At 46.8% G+C, this 13,727-nt stretch overlaps 1 protein-coding gene across 1 annotated transcript in view; it reads left to right on the top strand.

Moving 5' to 3' along the window:
- LOC126273245 (pro-resilin-like) overlaps positions 1-13,727 on the top strand; it is a 114,968-nt gene that overhangs the window by 15,836 nt on the left and 85,405 nt on the right. The window contains exon 2 of the mRNA XM_049976789.1: positions 2,620-2,995. Coding sequence (XP_049832746.1) covers positions 2,620-2,995 — 376 coding nt within the window. The remainder of the gene's footprint in view (positions 1-2,619; positions 2,996-13,727) is intronic.

Genomic DNA, 13,727 nt, shown 5'->3' with positions numbered 1-13,727 from the left:
TTTATTTTGCCCGATATGGTACATTTGATTTTTCTAGCAGCTTGGGAATTGGTGTGACGTCACTGCGTTGACTGTCGCTTTGTCTCAGGCGTGTAATGAGTCACCAGTGTTTCATTTCAAGTCATAATAGAGCTCAGAAGGCTCTCACCTTCCAATTCAAGTCGCTCAAGACCCTCGCGAGCACTACGGACCCGATTTTTCTTTGGTTGCTCTGTCAACTGTTTTAGTACCAATCTTCCTCAGTTTCCGATATCGTAGCGTTACTGCGAATGTCTCGTATTGGAGAGTTCTGGAGTTATGGAAACACCGTATAACTTTCATCCACAGTGACTCGGTGGTTTACACGAACAGATTCCTCGATTTTTTGCACCTACTGGTCAGTCAAACTGAGTCTTTCACTCCTCTGTTTCATCATGAGCGTTTCTTCTGCCTCCACTAAACTCCCTACACCATATAAACACAGTAGTTCTGCTCATAACATCTCCTTCCAGTAGGAGGCGAATCACAGCACTTGGAGGGATTGCTTACCGACGTCTCTCACGCAACTGGACACTGAAGCGAGAGTTTTCTTGTCGCCATCTTCCTATAATTCTCGGTCTGGTCAGGAGATCTCCCTCTAAAACACTGTGTTGCAAAACTACAAAAAAAGAAAAAAAACCACAGTCCGTTCTGGGCACAGTACACTTACTTTCAGAACGTGTCTGGTAGTTAAGAAAAATAAAGAAAAGGAAAATAATCAGACATCGCCTACCAATATGAGACTGTGAAGTCACAATGTTCAAGGCATAAACTAGTCTACTTTATGACGTCGTTGCTGAAACTATTTGTCAGAATTTGGTATCTTACAGCTTTCTTCCTACTGACTGCAAAAACTTATTTTGGTGTAGAGTGTGTGCTGTGACATTCACAGCTGACGTGAGAAAAAAATAAGAAAATAGAAAGAGAGAGGGAGAATGCTGTTATGCGATTGACATCTATATCTACATACATCCACCATACGGTGCGTGGCGGAGGGTACCTCGTACCACAACTAGCATCTTCTCTCCCTGTTCCACTCCCAAACAGAACGAGGCAAAAATGACTGTCTATATGCCTCTGTACGAGCCCTAATCTCTCTTATCTTATCTTTGTGGTCTTTCCGCGAAATGTAAGTTGGCGGCAGTAAAATTGTACTTCAGTCAGCCTCAGATGCTGGTTCTCTATATTTCCTCAGTAGCGATTCACGAAAAGAACGTCTCCTTTCCTCCAGAGACTCCCACCCGAGTTCCTGAAGCATTTCCGTGACACTCGCGTAATGATCGAACCTATCAGTAACATATCTAGCAGCCCGCCTCTGAATTGTTTCTATGTCCTCCCTCACTCCGACCTGATAGGGATCCCAAACGCTCGAGCAGTACTCAAGAATAGGTCGTATTAGTGTTTTATAAGCGGTCTCCTTTACAGATGAATCACATCTTCCCAAAATTCTACCAATGAACCGAAGACGACTATCCGCCTTCCCCACAACTGTCATTACATGCTTGTCCCACTTCATATCGCTCTGCAATGTTACGCCCAAATATTTAATCGACATGACTGTGTCAAGCGCTACACTACTAATGGAGTATTGAAACATTACTGGATTCTTTTTCCTTTTCATCTGCATTAATTTACATTTATCTATATCTAGAGTCAGCTGCCATTCTTTACACCAATCACAAATACTGTCCAAGTCATCTTGTATCCTCCTACAGTCACTCAACGACGACACCTTCCCGTACACCACAGCATCATCAGACAACAGCAACACATTTTTATCCACCCTATCCAAAAGATCATGCTCGTACCTTAGTTAGGATTTTGCAGTGGGGCACCGAGTCAAACGCTTTCCGGAAGTCAAGGAATATGGCATCCGTTGCATTGTTCGCAAGATATGTGAAAAAAGGGCGAGATGCGTTTCGCAGGAGCGATGCTGATGCATAGACAGCAACTTGTCTGTCTCAAGGAAATTCATTGTATTGGAACTGAGAATATGTTCGAGAATCCTGCAAAAAACCGATGTTAAGGATATTGGTCTCTAATTTTGAGGATGCGTCCTTCTACCCTTCTTATACACAGTTTGGAATTCGTATATATTTTTTTCATTTTTGTTGAAGCTGTGAATGAGAGGCCATTAATCAATAACTGATTCAAACGCATAGTCATTTACACAATCGCGTGATGGTGTTAAGATAGTGGAGCTTATGGCTACGGATCAAGTGTGGCCTCTCTCGTTACAAGATGAGCTACTGTGACCTGTAAGGCATGTTCAGGATATTACAGTGCCTCAAACGCTAACTAGGGCCTCATATTTCCGTAATAGGCTCATTAACCGACAAGCACCTTACTTTCCTCTACGTTACACCGCAGGCCAGAATCACGAAAACCGTAGTGGATTGAGAATTAAGAGGTTCAGCGCATGCAAGTGAAACCCGAGGCTGCAGTTCCGAGGGCCGTATAACACTCATAACGGCGGAGAAAAGGACGCTGCGTCCATCGGCGTGCCCCGCGGGCTGAGACCGAAAGCGAGCGACCGCCAGTGTCCCAGATGCCGGCGGGAAGAAAGCCGTGAGTGAGTGGTTCTGCTCTCCGCCGCCGCAGGTGCTGGCTCTGCTGCTGCTGTTGGCGGCGACGGCCACGGCCGCGTCTTCGAGGCGCGCGGCGGCCAAGGACGCGGCCGCTGACGTCATCTCGGGGGTGTCGCTGGACCGGCCGCACACGCAGAGGCTGCTGCGGCGGCAGCTGCAGGAGCTGGAGCGCCAGGACAGGCGGCCGAGGCCCGGCGGCCGCGACCGGCGCCGCTACGCGCTGGGGGGCTTCGGAGGCGGCGGACTGGGGGGCGCCAGCCTGGGGGGCGCCAGCCTGGGGGGCGGAGGACTGGGGGGCGCCAGCCTGGGAGGCGGAGGTCTGGGGGGCGGCTTCGGGCCGCTCGTGCTCAGCCCCTCCCTCATCGACACGTCTTCTCTCGGATCTACAGGTACGTACACAGTAACGGTTTCGGTTTGGAGCATATCAGCATTCAGCACATGTAGTTGTTGTCTTCAGCTTGGAGATAGGTTTGCTACTGGTCTCAGCGCTAGACAATCCTGTACAAGCCTCTTCATCTCTGCATGACCATCGCATCCTACTCCCATTTGACGCTACTTACTGTAGTAGAGCCTTAGTCTCTGTATACAGTTTTCACCCAACCATACTTCCCTTCGATACCAAACTGATGATTCCCTGATACCTCGGCAGGTGTCCTACTAACTGATCCCTTTGTTTACTCAAACGGCGAGCCGGTGTGGCCGAGCGGTTCTAGGCGCTTCAGTCTGGAACCGCGCGACCGCTACGGTCGCAGGCTCGAATCCTGCCTCGCGCGTGGATGTGTGTGATGTCCTAATGTTAGGTTTAAGTAGTTCTAAGTTCTAGGGGACATATGACCTCAGATGTTGAGTCCCATAGTGCTCAGAGCCATTTGACCATTTTACTCAAACTGTGACGTAAATTTCTCATCAACACATAAGCAGTTTCGATTTAGGCATCATTACCTGTTCCAGTTTCTTGTAGGCTGCACCTGATCTTTTTGTACTTTTTTTTAAGATGCCCAATATTTCGTTTCCCACTGGAGTGTATATCTGCGTATTAGGTTAGGAATACGTTCTTCAGACATCCTTTGAATGTACAGATGCCAATGTTTTCTGTACTACTCTGTTATTTAAAATATGGTTTTGAGGTTCATTTCATTTCTGATTTCACTATTCCTCATCCGACTGATGAATCTGTAACTAACAGGTGGTCTTAGGAGTCTCATTTCTGTTGCTTCTACCCTTCTCCTTTCACTGGGAATTTCAAAAATGTTCAAATGTGTGTGAAATCTTATAGGACTTAACTGCTAAGGACATCAGTCCCTAATCTTACATACTACTTAACCTATATTATCCTAAGGACAAACACACCCATGCCTGACGGAGGACTCGAACCTTGGCCGAGACCAGCTGCACAGTCCACGACTGCAGCGCCCCAGACCGCTCGGCTAATCCCGCGCGGCACTGGGAGTTTCAGTCAAAGTGTTCGACCCATACATTAGAACTGGTAATTCCATCACATTATAAAATTTTAGTAGCGTCTCTTTCCTAACGTTTGTGAGGAGAGTGCGATTTATAGTACCTACCAACTGTTGAAACTTATGCAGTTTTTATTCTTGATCATTGAATGTAATGTATGAGATCTCACAAGCTAGGTATTTAAAAGTACACTCATGCTCATAAATTAAGGATAATTGCAGAACGTGGTGCCACACAAGGTGGCACTGCACAAAACTGGCGCTAATAGCATAGGCACATACGGAACACACACGACACAGATCTGTAAGTCCACGGTATTGGTGATAAGTTGAGAACACCACCCCGAAACACATGTGCTACAAAGCGCCACTGTTTTGCGCATGTACCCCGACATCAATATGGGATATGATCACCTTGCACACGTGCACAGGCCGCACAACGGGTTGGCATACTCTGGATCAGGTGCTTGAGCAGCTGCGGGGGTAGAACCTCCCATTATTGCATCAGTGCCTGTCAGAGCTCCTGAAGTGTCGTAGGGGTTTGAAGATGTGCAACGATACGTCGACCGAGAGCGTTCCAGACAAGCTCGGTGGGGTTTAGGTCTGGAGAACAGGCCGGCCAGTCCCTTCGCCTGATATCTTCTATTTCAAGGTACTCCTCCACGATGGCAGCTCGGTGGGGCCGTGCGTTATTATCCATCAGGAGGAAGGTGGGGCCCACTGCACCCCTGATAATGCGGACATACTAGTGCAAAATGACGTCCCGATACACCTGACCTGTTACAGTTCCTCTGGCAAAGACATGCAGGGGTGTAGGTGCACCAATCATAATCCCACCCCACACCATCAAACCACGACCTCCATACAGGTCTCTTTCAAAGACATTAAGGGGTTGGTATCTGCTTCTTGGTTCACGCCAGATGAAAACCCGGCGAGAATCACTGTTCAGACTATACCTGGACTCGTCTGTGAACATAACCTGGGACCACTGTTCCAATGACCATGTACTGTGTTGTTGATACCATGCTTTACGGGTCCTCCTGTGACCAGCGGTCAGTGGAATGCACCTTTCAGGTCTCCGGGCGAATAAACCGTGTCTGTCCAGTCGTCTATAGACTGTGTGTCTGGAGACAACTGTTCCAGTGGCTGCGGTAAGGTCCCGAGCAAGGCTACCTCCAGCACTCCGTGGCCGTCTGCGGGCACTGATGGTGAGTTATCGGTGTTATGTTGTACACTGCAGAAGTCCCGTACTGTAGCGCCTGGACACAATTCCTGTCTGCTGGAATCGTTGCCATAATCTTGAGACCACAATTTGTGGAACAGGGAGGGCCCGTGCTACGACCTGCTGTGTTTGACCAGCCTCCAGTCACCCTAGTATTCCACCCCTCATAACGTCATCAATATACGTTCTTTGAGCCATTTGCAACACAGTCACCATTAGCACGTCTGAAAACGTTGTACACTTACTCGCTGCACCGTACTGTAACATGCACCAACACACCTCTGCGTATATGGACAGCTGCCAGCGCCACCGTGCGACGACTGCATGTCAAGTGCACTGAATGGTCATACCCCGAGGTGATTTAAACCCGCAAACCGCCCACCAGCGCGCTGTTTCATCATGTATCAGCATTATCCTTAATTTATGAGCATGAGTGTAGTTATCTGTTCTAGTGGTTTGTCATCAGTTATTATTGTTATTTTTAAATGCTTCTTACCATGGAATGCCAGTATCTTAGTTTAACCTTTGAAAGTTGTTCTACTGCAAGAGGAGATCAAAAAGTAATCGTTTGTAGTCCGTACAGTCCAGAATCGGTATGTCAGTTATGCAAAACTGTTGTGATCATTCAGGCAATCATACTACCGATGCACCAGACTGAAGATACCGTTTGGTAAAACACCGTGTCCTGCGACGTGAAAAAGTTCGTAACCGCCTGCTGCACATTTTAAGAGACCAAAGTCTTGATAATCGCGAGGGGAGAGATCTGGACTATAGGGAAGCAGCTCAAATGTCTCCCACTTTAGTTGTCCTAACTTCTGCGTTATGATATTTGCGACATAAGGGGTCTTGTTTTGAATCACGACCAGCACCGTGGTTTTCGCATTGTTCTTTCTCCGATGGATTTCCCACATGCATTGTTCATTCTCCGAAGGGGTTCTACCTGTGTTTGTCATTCAGCAACTTAGAAGGAAATAACAACACATTCGTCCTGTTCCCATTTGGTAATAAAGTCGCCATAGCTGACGTTTCCACATTTACCGCACGCGAGTTGTAAAGACACGAATGCCACATTTATTCCTTGGCTTCTATACCCGCATCGAAGTCGCGCTACGTTGCATATACGCCGTAGCAAGGCCTCAAACTGAAATTGTTGATCACCCCTTATAATACTATAGCAATCAAGGGTAACAGGAAGTGCTTAAATCCGCTACTTCTTCATCAGTTACTCGATCTGCTCAGTTAATCTTCAGTTTTGTTGTGTAGCTCCAAATTTAAAAAGCTTCCATTCTCTTATTGTGCCTGCTGTCTTTCTTCTGCATTTCACTTTCGTACAAAGCCACACGACAGACAAATACCTTCAGAAAGACTTCCTAACTCTTATATATAGATGTCGATATATTTGTATGTCTCTTTGTCAGTAAATCTCTTGTTGGTACGGGCAATCTGCATTTTACGTCCTCTCTACTTCTGCCATCGTCTGTTATTTCGCTCCTCTGACAGCAGAAAAAATATACTATTTTCAGCATCTCCGTTTCAAATATCATCCCCCAGTATCTCCTGATTGAAATGAAATACATTCCATTGGCACTGTTTTGATTATGTTCGTGTTATTCTTTTAATTTCTTTTTAAAGACACGACCCATTCCGTTCAACTAATCTTCCAGGTTATATACTGTGTCTGACAGAATTACAGTGAAATCAGCAAACAATAAAGGTTTTGTTTCTTCTTTTTCTTGGAGTTTAACTTCCTTTCCAAACTCGTCTTTGGCTTCCTTTCCGCTTACGTAATACACAGATAGTATAATACATGGACCAGACTATAACTCAGTTTCTCTCTCTCTCTCTCTCTTTCTTCTCAGGTACTGCTTGTCTTCATTACCTTCGATAGGATCGTTTCTGTGCAAGTTGTAGCTAACCTTCCGCTCCTTTTATTTTATTCCTGCAATTTTGATATGTCGAGCCATGCCGCCTCTATATCCGTACATCATTGTGAAAGTGTTGCCGGTGCACGATTTTGTGCACGATCTGACCTCTAGATTATGTCCCACAAATGTCGAATTGTAGTCATGTCGAGCAACCTGGGTTGCGAAATCGTTCGTTCAAATTGTCCAGAATGTTCTTCAAACCAGTCGTGAACAAAACCAACGCGGAGACGCATTATCACTCATAAAAATTCCATCGTTGTTTCTTGCCATGAAGTCCATGAATGCCATAAAATGGTCTCCAGGTAGTCGAACATAACCATTTCCAGCCAATGATAGCTTCAGTTGGACCGGAGGACCCATTCCATTCGATGTAAACATGGCCCACACCATTATGGAGCCACCACCAGCTTGCATAGTGCCTTCTTGGCAACTTGGCTCCATGGCTTTCTGAGGTCTGCGCCACTGTCGAACCCTACCTTCAGCCCATACCAACTGAAATCGGGACTCCTCTGGCCAACCCACGGTTTTCCAGTCGTCTAGGATCCAAACGGTATAGTCAGGAGCCCAGAAGAGACGTTGCAGACGATGTTGCGCTGTTAGTAATGGCGCTCGCGTCATTCGTTTGCTGCTACAGCCCGTTAACATCAAATGTCGCCACATTGTCCTAACGGATACGTTCGTCGCACGTCCTAAGTTTATTTCTGCGGTAGTTTCACGCAGTGCTGATTCTGTGTTAGCACTGACAACTCTAAGCAAACGCCGCAGCTCTCGGTCGTTAAGTGAAGTCCTTCGGCCACTGTGGTGTTCATGGTGATAGATAGCGCCTGAAATTTGGTGTTCTCGTCACACATATGTAATAGCTCTGTGAAGCAGGGTATGTTGCCAGATAGACTGAAGTATGCCATTGTTAAACCACTGCATAAAAAAGGGGATACGTCTGATGTGAACAACTACCGCCCAATCTCTCTGCTGACTGCCTTATCCAAAATTTTTGAAAAAGTAATGTATTGTAGAGTAGCTTCACACCTTTGTAAAAATAAAGTTTTAACAAAATATCAGTTTGGTTTCCAAAAGGATTTTTCAACGGAAAATGCTATATATACTTTCACTAATGAAATGTTAAATGCTCTGAGTAACCGGAAGTCACCTGCTGGGATTTTTTGTGATCTATCAAAGACTTTTGATTGTGTAAATCATGGAATCCTTCTAGATAAGCTCAAGTACTGTGGTATGAATGAGATAGTGCTCTAATGGCTTAAATCATACCTAACTGGAAGAGCGCAGAAAGTTCAAATAAGCAGTTCACATAATACGCAAAAATCTGGTGATTTCTCAAACTGGGGAACAATGAAGAGTGGGGTGCCGCAACTTTCGGTTCTCGGTCATTTGCTGTTCTTAATATATATTAATGACTTGCCATTCTGTATTCACGAAGATGCAAAGCTGGTACTTTTTGCCGTTGATATAAGTATAGCTATCACATCCAACAGACAAGAATTAACTGGTGAAATTGTAAACGAAGTTTTTCAGAAAATTAATAAGTGGTTCTCTACAAATGGGCTCTCATTAAACTCTGACAAAACACAGTATATACAGTTCCACACAGTAAATGGAATGACACCATTGATAAATATAGACTTCGATCAGAAATCGGTAACTAAGGTAGAATATTCAAAATTTCTAGGTGTATGCGTTCATTAAGGTTTGAACTGGAAAAAACACACTTAGGATCTGCTGAAACGTTTGAGTTCAACTACTTATGCTATGAGAGTCATTGCAAATTTTGGCGATGTATATATTTCAGCAAATTAGCTTACCATGCCTATTTTCATTCTCTGCTTTCCTGTGGCACCATATTCTGCAGTAACTCATCATTGAGTAAAAGAGTGTTCATTTCACAAAAGCGTGTAATCAGAATAATTGCTGGAGCTCATCCAAGATCATCCTGCAGACACTTATTTAAAGAGCTAGAGATCTTCACTGTAGTCTCACAATAAATAAACATATATATATATATATATATATATATATATATATATATATATATATATATATATATACTCCTGGAAATGGAAAAAAGAACACATTGACACCGGTGTGGCAGACCCACCATACTTGCTCTGGACACTGCGAGAGGGCTGTACAAGCAATGATCACACGCATGGCACAGCGGACACACCAGGAACCGCGGTGTTGGCCGTCGAATGGCGCTAGCTGCGCAGCATTTTTGCACCGCCGCCGTCAGTGTCAGCCAGTTTGCCGTGGCATACGGAGCTCCATCGCAGTCTTTAACACTGGTAGCATGCCGCGACAGCGTGGACGTGAACCGTATGTGCAGTTGACGGACTTTGAGCGAGGGCGTATAGTGGGCATGCGGGAGGCCGGGTGGACGTACCGCCGAATTGCTCAACACGTGGGGCGTGAGGTCTCCACAGTACATCGATGTTGTCGCCAGTGGTCGGCGGAAGGTGAACGTGCCCGTCGACCTGGGACCGGACCGCAGCGACGCACGGATGCACGCCAAGACCGTAGGATCCTACGCAGTGCCGTAGGGGACCGCACCGCCACTTCCCAGCAAATTAGGGACACTGTTGCTCCTGGGGTATCGGCGAGGACCATTCGCAACCGTCTCCATCAACCTGGGCTACGGTCCCGCACACCGTTAGGCCATCTTCGGCTCACGCCCCAACATCGTGCAGCCCGCCTCCAGTGGTGTCGCGACAGGCGTGAATGGAGGGACGAATGGAGACGTGTCGTCTTCAGCGATGAGAGTCGCTTTTGCCTTGGTGCCAATGATAGTCGTATGCGTGTTTGGCGCCGTGCAGGTAAGCGCCACAATCAGGACTGCATACGACCGAGGCACACAGGGCCAACACCCGGCATCATGGTGTGGGGAGCGATCTCCTACACTGGCCGTACACCTCTGGTGATCGTCGAGGGGACACTGAATAGTGCACGGTACATCCAAACCGTCATCGAACCCATCGTTCTACCATTCCTAGACCGGCAAGGGAACTTGCTGTTCCAACAGGGCAATGCACGTCCGCATGTATCCCGTGCCACCCAACGTGCTCTAGAAGGTGTAAGTCAACTACCCTGGCCAGCAAGATCTCCGGATCTGTCCCCCATTGAGCATGTTTGGGACTGGATGAAGCGTCGTCTCACGAGGTCTGCAGGTCCAGCACGAACGCTGGTCCAACTGAGGCGCCAGGTGGAAATGGCATGGCAAGCCGTTCCACAGGACTACATCCAGCACCTCTATGATCGTCTCCATGGGAGAATAGCAGCCTGCATTGCTGCGAAAGGTGGATATACACTGTACTAGTGCCGACATTGTGCATGCTCTGTTGCCTGTGTCTATGTGCCTGTGGTTCTGTCAGTGTGATCATGTGATGTATCTGACCCCAGGAATGTGTCAATAAAGTTTCCCCTTCCTGGGACAATGAATTCACGGTGTTCTTATTTCAATTTCCAGGAGTGTATATATATATATATATATATATATTCACTTATGAAATTTGTTATTAACAATCCGAACGAATTCAAAAGTAATAGCAGTGTACATGGCTACAACATTACGAGAAAGGATGATCTTCGAAACTCAAGGTTAAATCTAACTTTGGCTCAGAAGGGGGTACATTATGCTGCCACGAAAGTCTTTGGTCACATACCTAATAGCATGAAAAGTGTGACAGATAACCATATAGTATTTAAAAGGAAATTAAAAGAATTTCTTAATGGCAACTCCTACTCATTAGATGAATTTTTGGATATAATAAGTGGGTAATTTCCAAAACCCCCACAAAAAAATTAAAAATATTAAGTGTCATGTAATATTTTGTGTAATGTAAGATCTTGTATAGACACCTTTTATTAACCTGACACGTTCCACATCATTACGAATCGTATTCATGATCTATGGAACAAGTACTAATCTAATCTAATCTAGCTCTTGCCACTGTGGATCTCAGAACGTTGAATTCCCTAGCCATTTCTGAAATGGAGAGTCCCATGCGCCTAGGTTCAACTACGACTCAGCGTTCAAAGTCTGTTAATTCCCGTCGAGCGGCCATAATCACGTCGGAAACGTTTTCACGCGAATCACTCAAGTACAAAGGACGGTTGCGCCAGCGCACTGTCCTTTTTCCCTCGTGCAAGTGGTACTATAGCCATCTGTGTCTGTGCATATCGCTGTGACAAGAGCTTTGTCATCTCAGCGTATTTGTCTATACATGGTGATATGTGAGTGGTTCGAAGACTTCTTAAATAATAGAAAAAAAACGCAACGAACTTGAGTGAAGTATAAAGATATGTGAGTGGCTCGAAGACTTCTTCAGTAATAGAACCTAGTATGTTGGTATGTTGTCCTCGACCGCGGATGTTCATCAGAGACAATATCGTCAGGAGTGCCTCAGGGATGTGTGATAGGGCTGCTGTTGTTCTCTATACAGGGTGTTACAAAAAGGTACGGCCAAACTTAAAGGAAACATTCCTCAGACACAAAAAAAAGAAAAGATGTTGTGTGTCCGGAAACGCTTAATTTCCATGTCAGAGCTCATTTTAGTTTCGTCAGTACGTACTGTACTTCCAGTTGGCCCAATTGAAGGAAGGTAATGCTGACTTCGGTGCTTGTGTTGACATGCGACTCATTGCTCTAAAGTACATCAGTACGTAGTATCAACAGGTTAGTGTTCATCACGAATGTGGTTTTGCAGTGAGTGCAATGTTTAGAATGCCCATTCGATGTATGGATTAGCACGGGGCAATAGCCGTGGCGCGGTACGTTTGTATCGAGACAGATTTCGAGAACGAAGGTGTCCCGACAGGAAGACGTTCGAAGCAATTGATCGGCGTTTTAGGGAGCACGGAACATTCCAGCCTCTGACTCGCGACTGGGGAACACCTAGAACGACGATGACACCTGCAATGGACGAGGCAATTCTTCGTGCAGTTGGCGATAACCCTAATGTCAGCGTCAGAGAAGTTGCTGCTGTAAATGGTAACGCTGACCACATCACTGTATGGAGAGTGCTACGGGAGAACCAGTTGTTTCCACACCATGTACAGCGTGTGCAGGCACTACCAGCGGCTGATTGGCCTCCACGAGTACACTTCTGCGAATGGTTCATCCGACAATGTGTCAATCCTCATTTCAGTGCAAATGTTCTCTTTACGGATGAGGCTTCATTCCAAAGTGATCAAATTGTAAATTTTCACAATCAACATGTGTGGGCTGACGAGAATCCGCACGCGATTGTGCAATCACGTCATCAACACAGATTTCCTTGAACGTTTGGGCAGACATTGTTGGTGATGTCTTGATTGGGCCCGATGTTTTTCCACCTACGCTCAATGGAGCACTTTATCATGATTTCATACGGGATACTCTACCTGTGCTCGCGAGAACGCTACAGTCGCAGATTCGAATCCTGCCTCGGGCATGGACGTCTGTGATGTCCTTAGGTTAGTTAGGTTTAACTACACTCCTGGAAATTGAAATAAGAACACCGTGAATTCATTGTCCCAGGAAGGGGAAATTTTATTGACACATTCCTGGGGTCAGATACATCACATGATCACACTGACAGAACCACAGGCACATAGACACAAGCAACAGAGCATGCACAATGTCGGCACTAGTACAGTGTATATCCACCTTTCGCAGCAATGCAGGCTGCTATTCTCCCATGGAGACGATCGTAGAGATGCTGGATGTAGTCCTGTGGAACGGCTTGCCATGCCATTTCCACCTGGCGCCTCAGTTGGACCAGCTTTCGTGCTGGACGTGCAGACCGCGTGAGACGACGCTTCATCCAGTCCCAAACATGCTCAATGGGGGACAGATCCGGAGATCTTGCTGGCCAGGGTAGTTGACTTACACCTTCTAGAGCACGTTGGGTGGCACGGGATACATGCGGACGTGCATTGCCCTGTTGGAACAGCAATTTCCCTTGCCGGTCTAGGAATGGTAGAACGATGGGTTCGATGACGGTTTGGATGTACCGTGCACTATTCAGTGTCCCCTCGACGATCACCAGAGGTGTACGGCCAGTGTAGGAGATCGCTGCCCACACCATGATGCCGGGTGTTGGCCCTGTGTGCCTCGGTCGTATGCAGACCTGATTGTGGCGCTCACCTGCACGGCGCCAAACACGCATACGACCATCATTGGCACCAAGGCAGAAGCGACTCTCATCGCTGAAGACGACACGTCTCCATTCGTCCCTCGATTCACGCCTGTCGCGACACCATTGGAGGCGGGCTGCACGATAAAAGGGCGTGAGCGGAAGACGGCCTAACGGTGTGCGGGACCGTAGCCCAGCTTCATGGAGACGGTTGCGAATGGTCCTCGCCGATACCCCAGGAGCAACAGTGTCCCTAATTTGCTGGGTAGTGGCGGTGCGGTTCCCTACGGCACTGCGTAGGATCCTACCGTCTTGGCGTGCATCCGTGCGTCGCTGCGGTCCGGTCCCAGGTCGATGGGCACGTGCACCTTCCGCCGACCACTGGCGACAAC

The sequence above is a fragment of the Schistocerca gregaria genome, chromosome 5 (assembly GCF_023897955.1).
Source record: "Schistocerca gregaria isolate iqSchGreg1 chromosome 5, iqSchGreg1.2, whole genome shotgun sequence".
In the NCBI taxonomy this organism is placed as follows: Eukaryota; Metazoa; Arthropoda; class Insecta; order Orthoptera; family Acrididae; genus Schistocerca; species Schistocerca gregaria.
Note: the sequence above shows the minus strand (reverse complement) of the source record. Positions and strands in the feature narration are given on the sequence as shown.